The following is a 20178-nucleotide window of genomic DNA, read 5'->3' as shown; positions in this document are numbered from 1 at the left end:
ATTCTCTCCCTCTGGTACTAAGCCCCTCACATTTAGCCACCTCAGCCTCTATAAACTCTGATCTGTTTCATCAATTCAGTGAAACAGTGTTCTACCTTGGTCTCCCCATCTCGTGCTGCAGTCTAGAAAGTCTTGGCAGAAAAATCTTCCTTTATTTGTTTCTCTTATTCTAGGATCACGGTCACATACTGCCTGGTGTTCAGTGTGAAGAAAGCGATTTCATGTACTTTTCTAGTTGTTTACAGTGGGAGGGCAAGTCTGGTGCCAGTTACTCCATTATGACCGGAAGCAGAAGCCTCTATGGCATCTTTTGATTAATTTTGATATTGTTCTTTGATTTCTTTCTCTAGGTTTCAGGCAGATCACTTATCCTCCTAGTTTATCATTGCCTCAAATTGTATATATTATAGTCAACGAGGTTACAAATTTATTTACTTCAGTTGATATAACTAAAGTCTTAAGAATACAACCCTAAAAACATTTGGATTCAGAAAAGTCCTTGGTTTGTTTGGTATAGACTATTTAAAAAGTACTTTAGTCCCATGAATAGCTTATTTTTACTCTCTTTGGGTGAACTGATTTGCTTATCAGTTTAGTGTTGATTTTTTTAGCTTTAGCTTCAGAAGATGACAGTTTCTGGTCATATACACCGATTTTGTTAGGAGAGGTGGCATTCTTTTTGGAGTCTGTCTCATAGGCATTCTTCTCACTACCCCAAGTAGCATCTGATGTGTAGTCAACATGCATTATAAATATTTGTTAGCTACATCAAGAAGGAAAGACTGAATTTGAGAAATAAAAGCTTAATCTCAGAACTAAAAGGTGATATATCAATGGAACACTTTCCTTCTTTAAAATGCCACCAGAAGCTTAGAGTTTAATATCTTTTACTTTGTAGCTATACAATTATGGACCAGTCATTTAATTCTCTACAACATTGGCTTAATAATGGTAAGCACACATATTTCTCAAAGTTAATTAAATGCAATATGAGTTTTGTAAAGTGTAAGCAGTAACAAAATGTTGGTTTGTAAGATGACATCAGCATCCCAAGAAGGGAGAGATCTCTGGGAGTTGAATGGTCTGTCAAGGCTTCAAGAGAAAGGGAGATTTGATATAAGTCTCATAGAATATGGATAAGTAGAGTGAATTGGGAAGAAGTCCGTATTAGTCAACAACTAGAAGCTAGAAAGTCTAGGAAGTTTTAGTGGAGTAGAGTGGGAATTAGGGAGAAAGGTTAGGAGGCAGATGAACTAGAAAGTAATATTCTGCAAATCAAGCCATTGAAAAGAATTCTCAGTTAAAAAATTGAGGCCAAAGTATAGAAGACCTTCTAGACAAAGACATCACATGAAAACTATACACCAATATCCTTTATGAATAGACACAAAAATCCTCAACAAAATACTAGCAAACAGAATCCAGCGACATATGAAAAGGATTATACACTATGGTCAAGTGGGATTTATTACAGGAATGCGAGGTTGGTTTAATATGCAAAAATCAATCAATGTAATACTCTATGTTGATAGAATAAGAGACAGAACCACACAGTCATCTCCATAGAAACAGAAAAAGCTTTTGACAAAATCTAAGAACACACAGAAACTTGTCAATGTTATTCCTAATTGCCAAAAAGTGGAAACAACCCAAATGTCAATCAAATGAGTAGTTGATAAACAGAAGGTGGTATATCCGTATCCATACAGTACAATATTATTCAGCCATAAAAAGGAATGAAGTATTGATACATGGTACAGCATGGACGAACCTTAAAAACATTATGCTAAATGAACGAAGCCAATCAAAAAAGGCCACATGTTGTATGATCCTATTTATATGAAATGTCCAGAATAGGCAAATCTGTAGATAGAAAACAGATTAGTGGTTTCTGGGGGCTGGAAGGAGGGGAGACTGGGGAATGACTACTAATAGATATGGAGGTTTTTTTGGGGGTGATGAAATGTTCTGGAATTAGATAGTAATTGTTGTGATGGTTGCACAACTCTCTGAATATACTAAAAACCGTTGAATTGTACACTTCAGAAGGTGGATTTTATGGTATGTGAATTACATCTCAATAAAGGTATTAAAAATGGATAATTTTTAAAAAGTATTTAAGGCTTTAAATTATGGATATTAATAGCCAACATCAGTTGAGCACTTACTGTGTGCCAGGTACCTGCTAAGTGCGTTGCATATATCATCTCACTACATCTACACAACAATTTAGGAGACACACAGGTGAGCAAAGTGTGGCTGAGAGGGGTTAATTTCCTGCCATGGTCACATGCTAGTCAATTGTAGGTCTGAGAGTCAGACCCGGAGCCTGTACTCCAAATCACAGTGCTACACTGCCTTCTTGGCTAAGGGCTGTACACTGTCCCATAGGAGGAGGGAGCCATTAAAAATCCAGAATGACATATCAAAGGGGATACTTAGAAAGGATAATTTCTCAGTGGAACGTGTTTTGTTCAAAGCATGGTTTAAAGTGTCTAATTCTGAAAGGTTATAGACACTGTTCTAACTCAATTTTTTTCCTTTTTTTCCTAAAACTTACTTTAAAATTCATCTTTAGCCTCTTTAAATCTCATTTGATATAGTATAGGGCTTCTCTCTGACACTCTCTGATATAGGATTTAAAGTTTTAAACCCAAGATATCTTAACTCAATTCTACAAACATTTATTGAGCGCTTATTAAATGTGAAGTACTATGCTAGACCTTAGAGAACTTGTGTCATTCAGTCTAACCCAGGTGATAATCTGTGAACTTGTAACTAATATAGTATGGTGTGTATGGGAGCATGGAAGAAGAGAAGAATAATTCTGTACCATTTTACTTAAAAATTTCCTGATTTTGAAGATGCTTATTAAGATCAAGGTTAGAACTAAAATTCTCTTGTTCCACATGGTTTTCAAATGTATCTGTGCATTAAGGAGAAATATCATTAATTTAGGATATTTAAATTTAAATAAAAAGCTACTTCATTCAAAGATAATATTTAAGAAAAAGATAATTCTACATCTTAATTCCACAATTGTTAATATTCACAACTGGGAAAAATGGAGGCCTATCTTCCTTTTCTTTTTGGAGAAAATGAAATTGCAGTGGTATGGGAACCAGAGTACAAAAAGGACTTGGAGGAAAGGAACCCCAGCTGTGGGGACCCTTGTGAGAAATGTGTTGCTTGATATTGGCAGATAAGCAACAAATACTGGTATCATTTAATTCTCAGAATCATTCCCATGCCTGATCTTAAGGACCAGTGCTTTCAAAAAGCTTAATACATATTTTGCTGGAATGTGAAATGGGAGATTAGGTTTCACTGTTGCCTCTCAATAGCAAATGCATTTTTGTTTTTGTCATTTCAGGTAGCTCTACTTTTGACAGGCAGCTAAACTCCAGAGATGTAGATTTTATACTAGTTCAGTGTGTATCCTTTAAAGTCTCTTCTGGAAGTGAAAAGCCTTATATATAGAGAGAAAAAAAAGCCAGCCCTAAGGACCTAAATCACGACAGATGGGACATGTTGAGGAGTTAGTGAGTGTCTGATTTCCTTGTGCCCTGAACTCTTGGTAGAGTGAGCCAGCGCTGGACACCAGATGTTCAATGACTGCCAAACACATAATTCCAGGGTTCTAATGAAAGTACTTAATATTTAAGGGATACAAAAGTGTGCAAAATATTAGATTTTCTCCTATACCTATTTCCCATAAATCATCTTTCTAATCCTCAGATTATATTACTCTCACCTACATTCAGGCCAAGTTAATTTCCATCTACAAAACTATCCAGTGGCTTATCATAAGCAAAGGTAATACAGCTGAGGTGAATGGTTAATAATCAGTCTGATCAATGTAATGATCAATAAAGACCTCCTCCTGGAATTTTACGTTAGTTTAGGAAGTTTAGAGCTTTCGTGTAGTTCAGCTTGAGTTAATTTCTTTCAATCCTTTATTTAGAGTCTCTTAAAGGAAAATAAAGTATCCTCATCACTTTGCTAAAATGAAAGCTTCAAAGAACGCTGTGTCACAACACCGTACTTTGCCTCTCTAAAAAAAACTAGAGGAAATCATCACTTTTTCAATAAGAAATTCCAAACACAGTCTTCAAATCATATTAAAAGCAATCAGGATTAAATAAGATATGTCAGATCCATCTCAGAAAACTAGACATAATTTAAACATCTATAATGGTGGTGTGGATTTGTTCATGGTACATGTTATTGTTTAATCGCTCCAGCCCTCAGACTTCCTGTCTATAGATAAGGGATGATTGTACCTAATTCATGGATTGTGAGGATGAAATAAGCTAGTATATCTAAAGTGTTTAGCACAGTGCTGGGTTCTTAGTGAAGTGTCGGTAAAATTAGCTATCACTGTTTTCTATTTATTTTTAAATGAAATTTATAGAATAATTTATGCTTGGGAAAGTGTGGTATAATAGAAGGGGGCAAGATTCAACCAATCGCAGCTCTCCTGCTGTGTGACTTTTGGCAGATTATTTAGGCTTTCTGATCTCTCATTTCTTCGTCTATTAAGAGGGACAGTGAATAACTCCTTATAGGTTTATTTGTGGATTAATTGAGATAATGTATTTGAAAGTTCCAGTCCTGTTGCTTGGCACATTGTAAGAACTCAGTAAATATTAGTTGAATCTGAAACTTCCATTTGCAAATAATGTGTCTGTTGAAAACTAATTCCTGCTCTCCTCTGGCAGTTTTACTTTTCTTTTGTTTGTTTTATGGCTTTTATAAATATTTTACAAACATTTTTGTCTTATAATAAATGTTTATTTTTTCTGTTTTTGCCTTTCTATTTCACTTTTTTTGGAAGATCGCCTGGGTGCTTGCTTGGATAAACTGATTCTGAATCCTTTTCCTCTTGAAGTGGAATAGTGTACTCGATTTAGAAAGTAGTGTTGGAAGAGGACATTTGGGACTTAGTAAGGAACTCACTAAGGATTCCGCTATGGCCTAGAGCGGGGCCACTCCCTTAACCTAGGTTTTCTAGAACTGAATTCTGGTGGAGGAGGAATGACTTTGCAGCAAAGTGTAATGTAGTTAGCGTTGTTCTCCAGTTCTCCAGTAGTTCTTCAAAGACTGCCTCACCTACAGTGATGGTGGGTGGAGCCGCTGGGGAGGGCGACAGGGGCTTGTTGAAATGCAGATTCCTGGGCAGCACCCAGGATCCTCTATATTAGAACATTTGGAAGTGGGGTCCAGAATTCTCATTTTAATAAGCTTTTGTAATGATTCTTATGTTCATTAACATTCAAGAATCACTACTTTACACAGAATTTAACTGGTTGGGTCATACTTCAGAACATCTTCCCAGGCCTGTTTAAGGAAAAAACTACAGCTCTGACTTGATAATTTTGATAATCTTAGAACTGAGATTCCTCTTTCATCCAATAAGATTCCTTATTTTGATTCCTTACTGTGTGCCAGGCACTGGTAAAGATGCCTTTAAGTCACTCCTTATTTTACAAATGAAGGAACTCTGGGGTTCGCCCAGCATACAGAGCATAGAACTAATTCGTGGTAAGATCACCTGAGTTCTCCATGAACTTATTCCTCTCTCTCTTCTCCACTTCTTCTGTGTTCCAGGCCTGTTCACCAGAGGCTTTCATAGGTTTAGCACAGCTCCAGTGCCGTTGCACTGCACCGTGTGCCCACAGGACCATTATGCCCCCTCTGCCTAGGTTGTTCAAGGGATCCCGGAGAATCATTTGCTGAATTCATAGAAAATTTTACCCTCCAGGCTTAGCGGGTCAGATTTTCTTCATAAGCAGTTTTTGTTGATTTAGCCCTTATCTGCATAGAAGCACTGTTCCTAAAGGAAGGTCCAAGGTTCAATTCAGTCATAAGTATTGGTTTCTGAACATGGAAATTAGTCACCATTTCCCCTTCCAACTCCCTTCTTTCCCTATAAGACCGTCAGGAAAAAAGATTTTTCGCTTATAGTAACCTAATTGGTCTATTTAATTTTTTATTTACCAATATGAAAGTAATTGAATGAGTGAGTCAACACAGTATTTCATTTAGAATATTTCCCTGAAATAGCTCACTTTTAATTATTAACCTCTCTTTGGAGCTCTAGACTTCTGTTTCTAACTGCAGCATGGGCATCTCTACCTGGATGTCCAAGCTCTCTAAGGTAACAGACCAGTTGATTGCTGACCTGGCCCCGGCACGTTCTCCTGCTCTCTAGCCTCCCAGGCTGCTTGCACACCCCCAGATGTGACCTGCCTTTCACAGGTCTGTGACTTTTTGCACATGCCATTTCTTCTGCCGGAATTGATCTCTCTTCCCTTATCTACCCAGAGAGTCCTTAGCTTATTGATTTTGTTCTACTGTCTATGCTGAGAAATGAGAATTGGTAAACTTCTGTAATGGGTATGTTGCTTTATTCTTTAGATTTATAATCTCAAATGTTGCCTCCTTTTAGTTCCAGTTGTCATAATTTCTTCTCTTGGCCTCTGGTCTGTTCTTTATTTTCACCACCTTTTGCTTATCTTTATTTCTTTTTTCTCTTCACTTGTTCTCTTTCCCTTCCAGGCTTTAATTATTTTAAAATTTAATTAATTTATTCCTAATGCATTTGACTTTAATTACAATCATTAAATCATATTTTAAGCAGTCAGGTAGATTCAATATAATTTCTCTGACAACAGTACACAAAGGACAACAGAGAGATGTATGGCGTAATTTCTCTAAAAAGTAACATTTTTATTGCTTAATGTGTCTTTATTAACAGCTTTATTGAGGTATAATTGGTATACAATAAATTTCACATATTGAAAGTGTGCAGTTTGATAAGTCTTGGCGTATTATCCGCCTGTGAAACCATCACCACAGTTCAGATAGTAAATCCATCCATCACCCTCGAAAGTTTCCTCCTGCCCCTTTGCAATCTCTCTCCTATCTTTCCCTCCACCCCAACCCCCACATTCCCAGGCACTGATCTGCTTTTTGCCACTATAGATTGGTTGCACTTTCTAGAATTTTATATAAATGGAAACATACAGTATATACTCTTTTGTCTGGCTGTTTTTACTCAGCACAATTATTTTGAGATCCATCCATGTTGTTGTATATATCAATAATTCATTCTTTTATTGCTGAATAGTATTCCATTTTATGGTTTATCACCATTTGTTTATCCATTCACCTGTGATGGATATTTAGGTTGTTTCCAGTTTGGGACTACTACAAATAAAAGTTCCCATGAACATTTCATGGGCAAGTCTTTATATGAATATATATTTCCTTTTCTCTTGTGTAAGTACCTAGGAATGAAATGGCTGGATCATATGATAGGTTAGAAACTGCGAAACTGTTTTCCAAAGTGGTTGTACCACCTTACATTCCTCCCAGCAATGTATAAGACTTCCATCTCCTTCGCATCCTCACCAGCATTTGGTGTGCTTAGTCTTTTTAATTTTAGCTATTCTAATGGGCATGTAGTGTTATCTCAATGTGGTTTTAATTTCCACTTCTCTACTGTTGAGCACCTTTTCGTTTGCTTATTTTCTACTGTATATCTTCTTTGGTGAAGTGTCTTTTAATCTTTGCTCATTTTTTATTGGGTTGTTTGTTTTCTAATTGTTCAATTTTTTTTTTCCATATTCTGAATACAAGTCCTTTGTGCTTTGCAAATATTTTCTCCTAGTTTGTGGCTTATCTTTTCATTCTCTTAACAGTGTCTTTTGAAGAGCCACAGTTCTTAATTTTGATGCTGTCCAATTTATCAGTCTTTTTCTTTTCTGGATCGGGCTTTTAGTGTCACGCCTAAGAAATCTGTGTCTAACTTAAGATAGCAAAGATTTTCTCCTATGTTTCCTTCTAGAAATTTTATAGTTTTGTGTTTAATATTTAGGCCTATGATCTATTTTGAGTTAATTTTTGTGTGTGTTGCAAGGTAAGGATATGTTTTTTTGTTTTTCGTTTTTTTTTTTAAGATATAGATGGCAGTAGTTCCAGCACAATTTCTTGAAAAGACTGTTATTTTTTTTTTACTGAATTGCTTTTGTGCCTTTCTCAAGCATCAGTTGTTCATATTTGTATGGATCTATTTCTAGACTGTGTTTTGTTCCACTGATCTGTGTGTTTGTCCCTTCACCAAGACCACACTATTTTATTTACTGTAACTTTATAAAATATAACAGGAAATTATCTTCACAGGAAGAGCATTAAAAACTAAATGTGTAGTCTTCGGTGATACAGCTATTCCATGGGGGAACTGAGAGAGAGAGAGAAGGGAGAATTTGGGAAAGAGAATGAGGTGGACGGTGGCCCTGTGAAGTGTTTTGCTGTTAGGAACACTCACAGCACAGAGGTAGCTTATTGCAGTGTGCACAGACCAAGTCTCGGCTCAATTTTTCTGACAGAGTCTACATTTGATATTTCTTTCTCTCTAGAGAGGCTTCATTCACTTGGAAGGGAACCAATCCTGTGGCCGGTGGAGTATCTCCCAGTTTCTTCTCTGGAATGATATCATTCACAGACAGTAGAGAACCTGAGGGAGAAGCATTTGTCTAGAATATGAAAGCCAACTTGTAATTCTCCATATTAATGGTGGCAGGTGGAGAATTTTCACAGGCAAATCAAATGATCACACAATCCCCAAACCCCTTTTCAGCAGTTTTTGTACTTCTTTATCCATCAATCCTTTTTTAACTTTGTAGGCTACTTGGGAAATTGTATAGATTCTTCCAGAGGGAACAAGTCACTTAAATATGAATTTGAACGTGGCTCCTGTTATGATTACCTTAGGGAGAGGGAACCTATCAGTACACCACAAAGCGTCTGGAACAGTCAGCAACAAGAAGCTTATTTGAGATGGCTGCTTTCCATTTTACTTTACTAAAAGGCCTTTAAAAAGCAAACAAAGTTACTCAGATTAAAGATAGAATTAACTTCTCCTTATGCAGCTAAATACATAAGCAATGCATGTAAATATTTAATAAGTGACTGTGAAAGGGCTCTTATAAACACAGAGTCAATAAACAACCTCAATAAAGTACAGGAAAACAGCTCGCATTTTGCGTGGTATGGTGTTTTCTTTATTCACTTAGATTAACAAACCATGATTTCATCATTAGTCAACAAGATAGTAGAGAGACCATCAAAGCAAACTACAGGAGAGTCCAGATTGATTCCTGCCAAACAAATGTTTGTAGCTAACAGCTGTATTATCCCTGATTCTAATTTACGCAGCCGGGGTTCTCCTTTCATTTCCTAAGTGAGGTGAATGTCATGTTGCAGGATACAGACACCCTCTCTGCTGCTTGAGTAATGAATCGGGTCAGCTCTTTCCTCTGTGTAGCCTCACCCCTCTTTGTAGGTGGGGAAAGTGGCCTGCTACAGTTTTAGCTATTTTTGAAAACAGCTAACGGGCGTCTTTCTAAGGTTGTATGAGTCCACTAGTAAACCATCCAGCATTTGAATCAAAAATACCAGTTGGATGTGTCAAAACCTTTGGATGTATAGGTTTTAAATTATTAGCTTTCTTCCTTTTCTTCTTTATACTTAAATCGGAACTTGAGTACCAAAGAATAAGAAAAAGTATGCTGTCGTCTCTGCCTGCCAGCTAAGATTCCCTGATTCACTCTGCAGTGGGTACCTCCATCAGAGCTCAGGCCAAGTATGAACAGGTCCTAGATGCCCACCCCTTTAGTTCAGCTAGTTAGTCGGACATGTGGTACCTTTGACTTGAGTACTCCAGGCTTCTTCCAATCACAGCAGACCAAAAAAATCAACATCTTGACTTTTTTACCTAAAATAGAAAGGGAGAGTCTTATGTAACCAAAAGATAGCTGAGTGTACAGGGCAGTCAATCTAGAATATCTGTTGGTTGTGGATTGCATTTTTAGCTGTCAGAATTCTACTCATAGCAGAGAGGACCTAATCCCCAGGAGAACATCTGGAGAAGAGAAATAGGAACCACAGAGAGAAGCTAAAGTGGAGCAAAAACAGCCCTAGGCTTGGTGGTGTGGGCATTCTGAGTCCAGTCCTGGCTCCGCCACTCCGCGCGTGCCTGTCAGCAAACCATTTCTTGACCTCTCTGAGTCATGTCTGTTTTTCAGCTATAAAATGGGGTAATAATTCTTCCCTCACAGAATTGTCGTGAGGATTAAATTAATATTTGTGAGAACAGGCAGCACAGAATATGCTCAGTAAATGATAATGTTAAACAATTGGAAAATAGAACCAGTGATGAAAGGTTAGAGACCAGTATGAGAGAAATGCCCTTAAAGGTTCTTTAATCTTATGGTTCTTAACCCTAGCAGCACATTAGAATATTCTTGGGAACTTTAAAAAAGTATCCATGCCCGTGTCCCTCCCTCCAGACTAAAATAATCAGAATCTGGAGGTAGAGCTCAGACATAGAGAAAGTTTTGAAGTGCCCCGGGGACTCCGATGTGCAGCCAGTGTTAGAATCACAAAGCCAGCCCCTTCATTAAAGATGAGGAAATTTAAGCCAAAGCTAAGTAAGAGGGTAGCTGAAGATCATTCTGCTAGTTGTGGCAAAGCTAAGCTGTGGACGTAGACGTCCTGTGTTCCATTCTCTCACCTGTTTCCCTAAACACCTCATGTTCTCTGAATTCCAGAGACCACTAGAACTGTCATGTTCTGGCCCATTGACTCAACAAATGTTACCGAAAATCTTCTGTGTGTACACACACACGCACACACACATTATAAAGGTAGCGTTCCTCTGTTCGCAAATTCAGTCTGGTGGAGAAGACAGCTATTGAACAAGAACAGTGTGAAAGTTATGTGGGATCAGAGGAGCAGGACCACCAAACCCTGTTGGGAGGGTGCGTCTGGAAAGTTAGCTTCTCAGAGGAGGTGGTGGAGGTAGGTCTGGCAAAATGAGTTTACTGAGTAAGCAAGGGGAGGAAAGGCATTTCAAGCAGATGAAGCAGCTTATACAAAGATGCAGAGGCGTGTTCCGGGAAGGGCAAGTGGTTTCGTGTGGCTGCAGTGATGGGTGTGTGGTGGTGGGTATGGTGAGGAAGAGGCCAGAAAGGTTGGGTTAGCAACTATACTGGTTTTCATAATCTGAACATCACAAGTAAAGTTTTGAAATTGCTCTTATCACTTGAGTTAAAGGAACTGCTTACATGCCTTGGTCCTGTTACTTTCTGGTGGAAATCGGAACAGATTGATTTGGCCTGTTATTTCTGGATATTTTAGAAAGCCAAAAAATATTCCATTATACATATTTTTGACATTTTTATTTCCATCATAGTTGGAACCAGTAAGCATAACAATGAAAATTAAGAAGGGAGAGGAGGGAAGAAGCATAGAGTCAATCCATTTGGGGTTTAAGAAATGAAAATATATTGCAAAAAGCAGACGTCTTCAACCAGTTTATTGAGATCTCTACTAGAGATTTTTCTATTTTAAACAAAGGTAGCATATCTCTGAGAAGGAATCTACTCTAATATATGTGATTAACTAGTCAAGAAAAAGAAATATCTCTGAGAAGGAACCCATCCTAATATAGGTAATTAACTAATTAATAAAAAGAAAAATTTTACCCAACCTTAGAAACTCTGTTCAGGGAGCAACAGCCTTGAATAAAGAGGGCAAGCCTTCCGTGTTCTTTTTTGTCCTGCATAACAAATCATTTTCCATGCAAAGTGCCAAGTTGCATTTCCTACCGTGCTGCATTGCCGTGAACCTGATTCTGGTACATTGTGGCTCTTCCAGGGAGACTCCTGATATCAATCTTGAAGACTATTCAAAACGAGGATGGGAGTCAGCGTTGTTCTGTGCCAACATTCCTGCTGAGATTCAGCCCAGTTCCATTATGTGTGGGGGAGCCCCAGTTCCCCGCCCGTGCCTGTTCAGGGTACACAGAGACAGCTGAAGAGACTCTGTAGGGAGTGCAAAGTTAAGAAACCACACGATAGGAACACTATTGCTGACTCTTTCAAGATGAGCTCTGTGCGGGAAACTAGAAAAGATCAGGTTTTTCTGCCATTCAGCGCAGCTGTGGTGCTTCTTTGAAAAGCTACTTCTGCTCCGTAAGGCAAGAAGGATGCAGAATTGCGGACTCTCAGAATGAGCAGGGGCTGCAGGAGTTTTACGTGTCTTTTTTAACTCTTTCAACTACCTGGAGTACGAAGGGACAGATTAACTGCTTGCCTTGTGCCTTCGTTCATCAGAGGAAGAAACCGAGGCCCAAGGAGGAGAAGTGGCTTTCCCAAATTGAAGGGTAGTTAGGAGTTGGTAGTACCTACTCCTGACTCCTACAGGCCGAACTGTAGTCCATAAACCTGAGTATGGTTATCATTAGCCAGGTTGTCACAGATAGGACAGGAGGTATAATAAGAGTATATTGTGAAATCTTTTCTGATTGGGGAAAAAAAGATGATGAACTCAAAATTTGGTAATTTTGTGCCTTTGTCCTATTTAATCTGTATTCACGTACAGGATTTAGTTTCTCAAACTGTATGCTTATCTATGTTATCTTACAGATTGCCTATTCCATCAGACTAGGGCTAGGTTTTATGAAGTCCATCCCTATTGACTTGACTTTTAACCCCTCAGAAGACCTGTGCATCCTTGCAGCCGCATTTATCTCACCGAGCATGTCCACCTTCTGATCATGTATGAAGGGGTTCTGTGTGACCGGTGTAGCACGTCTTCAAGGACCCTACTTACTACTTTTCCATCTAAGATGGCCACTTAATTCCAGACCTTTGTTTGATGTCTGTATTTTGTTCTTTCTTAGACTTTCTAACCCCATAGATTTTTTTTTTTTTTTACTGAGGAAGATTGGTGCTGAGCTAACATCTGTTGCCGATCTTCCTCTTTTTTAGCTTGAGGAAGATTAGCTCTGAGCTAACATCTATGCCAGTCTTCCTCTACTTTATATGTGGGTTGCCGCCACAGCATGGCTGACAAGTGGTATAGGTCTGCACTGGGGATCCAGGCCTGCGAACACGGGCCACCAAAGCGGAGCGCGCCAAACTTAACTACTACACCATGGGGCCAGCCCCTCCCCCTCACAGATTTTAGTTTTGAAAACCTTTGCGTGGGATTTTAATATTTTACGTTCGTTTGCACACAACCTATCATATTTTGTAAGCAGACACAGAGTCAGTTCTCACTTCAACTCTTTGCAGGTTTTTTGTTTTTTGTGTTGTTTTGTGAGGAAGATTAGCCCTGAGCTAACATCTGTTGCCAATCCTCCTCTTTTTGCTGAGAAGTTGGCCCTGGGCTAACATCTGTGCCCATCTTCCTCTACTTTATATGGGATGCCGCCACAGCATGGCTTGACAAGCGGTGCATAGGTCCATGCCCGGGATCCCAACCTGTGAACCCCGGGCTGCCAAAGCGGTGCACATGAACTTAACCACTACACCACCGGGCCAGCCCCTGAACTCTTTGTTTTTAAACGTTACTCTTTCCTATGAAGAATCCCCCACCATGTTGTTGCATCTGTTCTCCTTCCCCTCACCTCTTTTCCCTCATGGTAATGATAAAGAGGAGTGCCTTCCATTTGGGGTCACTTAACCTTGCTTCACTCGCAGAGAGAATTCATGAGGAGTAATGTATTCTCCAAAGAGAGTTTGGCCTGGAAACTGAGAGTATCGTGGGCAGGCACATGATGCTTGATCTCATAACTAATGAAGACTATTGCATCCTTGCCCAATTTTATGGGGAAGGCCCAGAGTGATCTGACTCTGGGTTATAAAAAAGTACTGCAGAACCATAATTTCATCTGTTCAGATCTAATATTAAATCAGACCCAGATTTTTCTCTAAGTGGACTGCAAAACTGCACTTATTGAGCACCTGCTAGCTTTACATGGGAGTCCTCTTAGCTGTGGGTTCCTTGTCGGTAAGGGACTGTGCCCAGCATTGCAGCTGGAATGTAGTAGGAGAACCAGGAATATGTGTTGAATGAAAGAGATTGGCAAAAACTGGGGTTTTTCAGAGTACCCTGTCCTGAGGCCACTCCAGACGGATGAGGTTCTCCTGTGGCCTAACTCTTCCGGTTCTTTCTTGAGGCTGGGCTGTAACTTGACCTTCTTCCAGAGATGAAGAGGAAAGGCATTATTCATCTGAGATTTGCCTTGCAGTGTTTAGCACAAATTTGGTTTCTAAGGAAAGGCTGGCAAAGCATTGACGCAGGAAGAATTATGCTTAGGTATTCTACTCTGATGACCATAGACTGAGCAAGATTTTTGTATAGTTACTGTGGCCGTGAAAATAATTCTGGACAACGTTCCTCGTGGCAAAAATATCAACTCGTGGAGCGGTTTGATGAATATCGGGCAGTAGGGTAACAGAAATGTAATGCCAGCCGGGCCAGCACTCTTTACCAACTCCAGACATTTATTCAGTGTCCTGCTGTGTGTAAAACCTGTGATTTCTCCTTGCTTTTGCTTGTTTTTAAATGTCAATCTGAAGGCAGAATATAAGTCTGTAACCGATGATTTGTGACATCCTTTGTGTCTACAAAAGGTGATATTCCTGCTCACTTTGAAATCAACTTGGAGTTCAAGGATAAGGTTTTGGAGGTGTGTGGCACATGTTAGGTGCTCAGTAAATACAGAAAGGAAGGCAGAAAGGCAGAATGCTGGAGGAAGGGACAGGAGGAGAGGGAGCAAACGCACAGTGGGGCCCTGGAGTCAGCCTGCATAGCATCCAAAGGCTATTATTGCTTGGTAACCTGGTAACATCCATTGACTTCTAACTCTCGCATTTGCTCATCTTTAAAATGAGATAGTACCTACTTTGTAGGGCTTTTCAGAGGCTTAAATGAGTGAATGTATGTAAGTTCCTGACACAGACCCACTCAATAAAGGTTAGTTGTTTAATATAACTAATAATAATGTTCGTGGCTTCCAGTGATGATCTTTTTTGAGAAAGCACTGGTCTGTTTATCTTCCTGGACTTTAAAATGGGTCCCCGTCAGTTAATATGGATTCCTCAGTGCAGAAAGAGCCAAGCACACTAAAATTCCTCAGAAGAGCAGGCAGTCACAGACCATAGCCTTCTTGGGGACCCCCATAGTGCTGTTTGCCCCACCCCCACCACCCTTAGGTGCAGGTTTCTCCTCTCATTAGGGGTCTCAGGCTTTAATCATAATTCCCCCCTGACTGCTGTTCTCTTGCTAAACAGAGGGCCAGATTCTCCTTTCCTTTGTGTACACGGATTTTCTTCTTGAAGGAGAGGGAGCGTGTTTGCCTGAGGACGAGGCCTTTATTAAACTGTCTTCCTAGGGAGTTTACCTTGAGGTAGGAGAGACACAAGCTTCAAGGCAGGGAAGGGGCAATCTGGCTGATGGGCTGATGTCTGCCCATTAATCTTTAGGGCCAGATGTTAGTGTTTCTTAACCACTTGGTAAGTAACGTTGTTCTGTAAACTAAGAGACTCTAGTTTTACCTCTTTCAAAGACATTGCTATTTTTTCCCCAAGGTTAGGTTTCTTCAGAGTAAGAGAATATTTTCTAAATTTTTTGTCATGAGATAGAGTAATAATAAAACAAAAAAGCATTTAATCCAGCTAATGAGTAGTGTTGGAGACTACAGGGAAGTCAAGAGAGTTTCCCAGGGTTTTCCTGAAGCAGTTGACATGCATAGACAGTGGCAGGTCTAGGAAGGTCTAGGTTAGTTAGTACCCCTCTTACAATCACCTCCATTTCCCTGCGTTGAACATGGGAGAAGAGGGGCCTAGCTTCTCATGCCTGTCCGTGGTTAACACGTGTGGGCACTTACTGTGTGCCAGGCTGGGATCTAAGGGCCATATATCTTAAATCACTTAGTCCTCAGGACAACTAAATTCTGAGGTAGATACTATTTTTAGCTCCATTTACAGAGGAGGGAACCGAAGCTGAATAAATTTCCCAAGGTCAAACAGTTGTTAAGTGACAGAATCAGTAAAAAATCCAGGCTCCAGAGGCTTTTCTCTTCACCGCAACTCGTGACTGCTTGGGGAGTAACTGGTCCTACTTGGAGGATCTCAGCAAGGTGCCGAAGGAGTCAAATGTAAATTTAGTGTTTCTCTTCTCCAGGCTTTTAAAATACTTAATTTTCAGTAGGATGCCAGGCACAAGTAGCATTTCCCGTCTCAACAAGAGCAAACTGCCTATGTGGGCTATATGGTGGCTCGACATTTTCCATAAAGTGACCTCTGCCCTCCAGGAGAACAGCACCCTGTTACAGGTCAGGTTCTCCAGAAGGAGTCACTGAGGTGGAGTTTGGCGTGCGGGTTATTTATTATGGATCCCTGCTGAAGGGGACTGGACACAAGGGGAGGTCAAACCGCAATGTGGGCCTGACAGCCTCAGCCAGCCACATGTGGTGTGGTGGAGCATATGTGGTCTCTCCGAGTTGTCCTTTGGTGGGCTGAAAGGGCAGGGCCTTTATACCCCTGCCACCCTCAGTCAGAGGATGTGGGACACCAGGGGGAGGGTATCCCCTTGAGCAAGGGAGCTCTTTTTAGCTGAGGCTGACTCTGAAGGAGCTGACAGCATTCCCAGTCCGTGAGGCAATGCGTTCTTCCTTGGATGGGGGCTCTAGGTGATGCATTCCTGTTCCCCCTTTGACACTTTCAACTTCATTGGAAATGTGAGTCTACACAATGGAAAATGCTTTCTCCAGATTCAGCCTGTTGTTTGCTTGGATTCTAGATAAACAGGCATTGCACAAATAAAGACAGATCCTCAGCTTCCTGGAATCCTTTTACTATAGCCCTAGGCAGAGGCAAAGGCATAGCATCAAGATTTTATGTGTGTGTGTATATATATATATATATATATTTGGACCATGTGATTAAAGTCATACCTGGCGTTTTTGGAGATGCACGAAGAGTTTGTCTTACACTCATCATGTCTTTCAAGTGGAGCCAGTTGGCCTTTTCTAGAGGCTAGAGTCCAAAGTTAAAAGCTACAGTGCAGTGGTGGAACATCTCTAGTCACATTCTGTTTGCCAGTCGTCTTTAGAGAAATCTTTCAGAGATTCAGATTTGAGATTTATCCTCCTTTTCCTTGCTCCATCCATCATGAAACTAAAGGTATCTTGTAACTCATTTTAGTGTGGACATTAGACTGTAGCCCAGCTGACTTATTTCTTGTCCACACAAGTTGACCACGGGAGCTGTTCCTGTGTCATCCAGTGGGTTGGTTTGTCTTGCAGGATCTGTTATTGCGGCATCCCACTGTTGCCCAGAGCTGGCTTTGGCCACTGACTGTCTCAACTGCAAGGTGTGCAAAACCTCCATTTCCTTTCTTTCAGGTTGGAAAGCTTATCCAAGAAGCAGCTGGAAGAAGTAATTTGAAGCGAGTAACTCTGGAACTTGGAGGGAAAAGTCCCAATATTATTTTTGCAGATGCTGATTGTAAGTCTACCACAGATCTCATATATGTCCAGGCACATTGCCCTTCCGTGCTCTCTTTTGTATCTCCACTTTTGACAGGACACTAAGAAAAAGATCGTTGAAGCTAAGGGGCACTCAAGAAGAATTTGGACCCTTCCTTCTAAGGAGAAGATAGTTTAATATTGGGAAAGAGTGCTTATCAATTGACAACTGAATAGAGTTTGTTTTCTAGACACTAATAAGCCATTTTGACTCACTAATGTTATAGACTAGGGTGCAAGTGATGAAGGCTTGGCCAGTGCTGCATGGTTGTAAGACCAATGGTCTAAGCCTCTGACAGAACACCTGAAACACAATGTCTTTGCTTAGATTCAAGAAATCTGAAACTTCTCAAGCCTGGTAGCTTTGGAGATCACTAAAAAAATTCTAGTTCCTTAGCCCTGCCAGCGTTTTCCTAGACCCACGACCCTTTCTCTGTTTAGTCGTCCCAAGCCCTTTCTGTTGCTCCCATGACTTTCAGTCAGGATGACAGCACACTGTGGTCAGTTCTCTATGAACAGACCTGAATTGGAGGTGATTACACTTGGCAGTAGGACTTTATGGAAGCTTGGAGCAGTAACCTAGGAAGCCCCATGTCTCCAGGCTGGATGCTATCTAGTCCACTGTGCACAGGTATGGTCTTTCTGTTTTGAAAGCTTCCCAGGGAACGAAATTCCCAAATCTCTCTCAGTCTTCCTTTCTCTTCCTCACATCCTGCCAGGAAGAGCTGCTTCCCCAGTTTCACCAGTGGAGAGATGAGAAAACAGAAAGCAGGGCTGGCCCTGTGGCTTGGTGGTTAAGTGCGCACGCTGCGATGCTGGTGGCCCGGGTTCGGATCCCGGGTGCGCATCGAGGCACCACTTCTCCGTTCATCCTGAGGCCGAGTCCCGCATACAGCAGCTAGAAGGATGTGCAGCTACGACATACAACTATCCACTGGGGCTTTGGGGGGAAAAAATAAAATAAATAAAATCTTTAAAAAAAAAAAAAAAAAAAAAAAAGAAAACAGAAAGCAGATTGCTTGAATTTTAGCCCGAGCTCGGAATTTGCAAAGAGTTCAGCTTCAGCTTTGTAATAGTTGTCAAGGGGATCAAAATTCTTCTACCTAAATTCCTCTTGAGGAGTAGACATTCCATTGACATGACATTGATTGATTGACTCAGCCATTTAGCAACTAGCACACACTGGATTTATTAATACTATCTTGTAGTGTAAGACAAAAGAGATGAAAATGAAAATGTTGTTGTATGCTATTATACAACTACATGTAAATATAGAGGAAATTTAGTCTTCAAAGAAGGGTCATTGATGTTACAGTTTAATTCACCAAAATACTAATTAAACATACAGCTATGAGGTCATATTAGGGGTTGCCAATTGGCAGTCCACAGGCCAAATACAGGATATAGCTATGTTTACCTGTCTAAATGTTACAGTGCTTAAAAAAACAAAAGCTGCACATTAAAAATACTGATTTCTGGGGCCAGCCTGGTGGCGTAGTGGTTAAGTTCACGTGCTCCACTTTGGTGGCCCAAGGTTCATGGGTTCGGATCCTGGGCACGGACCTATGCACTGTTCATCAAGCCATGCTGTGGCAGGCATCTCATATGCAAAATAGAGGAAGATGGGCACAGATGTTAGCTCAGGGCTAATCTTCCTCAGCAAAAAGAGGAAGATTGGCAACAGATGTTAGCTCAGGACTAATCTTCCTCAGCAGAAAGAGAAAGATTGGCAATGGATGTTAGCTTAGGGTCAGTCTTCCTCACAAAAAAAAAAAAAAAAAAGTACTGATTTCTGTTTTTTCTTAAAATTGGAACTCCTGCAACCATGGGCTTATATTCATGCTTAAAACAGCCAGATGTAGTGGCTTTCCTTCCGAGTCTCCATCACGTTGGTTTCCTACCTGGCAGATTCATACCATTACGTTATCTGCCAAGCCCCTTCGAATATTGGGGTTTGTGACTCCTGTTAGAGATGACCTGGTCCAATCCCTCTTTTCACAGAAGAGGAAAGGAACTCAAAGAAATGAAGATGTCCAACTTAACATAGCAAGTAACATCAGGGTCTAGAAAGAACTAGAACTAAATTGCATTCTCAGTCCAGTGCTCATCACTCTGCCACTCACTGTTATGCTCTGTGGTGAGCCTGACATTGTACCTGGGGCTTTGGAGAAGGGAGGGAGATGGCTCCCTAGACAGGCCCCTCGGCAGGCGAAGCGGTGTTGAGAATGTGACTGTTTCCTCTTGCAGTGGACTATGCCGTGGAGCAGGCTCACCAGGGTGTGTTCTTCAACCAAGGCCAGTGCTGCACTGCGGGGTCTCGCATCTTTGTGGAGGAGTCCATCTACGAAGAGTTTGTGAGAAGAAGCGTGGAGCGGGCCAAGAGGCGCGTAGTGGGGAGTCCCTTTGACCCCACCACTGAGCAGGGACCCCAGGTAGAGAAATCATAAACATTCCCTTTCTTTGCTTAATCCCTGGCGAGCACAGAAAGTGGACACTCTAGTGGGACCAACAAAGTACCATCTTCCTTTTTCTGCTGCCTCCTTACTCTTCCACCTCGTCTTCATGGCTGGAAGCGTAGCCAGTGAGGCATTGCTTATTTCTTATGCTTCTCTTTCCATTTCTAAATTTCATCTCTGAGACCCTAAGGACTTAAGTTTGCTTTAAGGATACCTTGAACTTTGGGGGTAAGTTGGAGTCTCTCAGCTCTAAAGAAAGACTTAGGCATGACAAGAAGGATCTTGACACTAGAACCCAGTCCCAACCACTGGACCTCAAGACATCCCTACAGATGC

General features: G+C 40.7%; 1 protein-coding gene across 1 annotated transcript in view; it reads left to right on the top strand.

Moving 5' to 3' along the window:
* ALDH1A2 (aldehyde dehydrogenase 1 family member A2) overlaps positions 1–20178 on the top strand; it is a 93533-nt gene that overhangs the window by 62012 nt on the left and 11343 nt on the right. The window contains exons 8-9 of the mRNA XM_004421622.3: positions 17264–17366; positions 19634–19818. Coding sequence (XP_004421679.1) covers positions 17264–17366; positions 19634–19818 — 288 coding nt within the window. The remainder of the gene's footprint in view (positions 1–17263; positions 17367–19633; positions 19819–20178) is intronic.

Source organism: Ceratotherium simum, chromosome 3 (assembly GCF_057802395.1).
Source record: "Ceratotherium simum simum isolate JZ-2026a chromosome 3, ASM5780239v1, whole genome shotgun sequence".
Lineage (NCBI taxonomy): Eukaryota > Metazoa > Chordata > Mammalia > Perissodactyla > Rhinocerotidae > Ceratotherium > Ceratotherium simum.
This window is presented reverse-complemented; position numbering and strand designations above follow the sequence as displayed.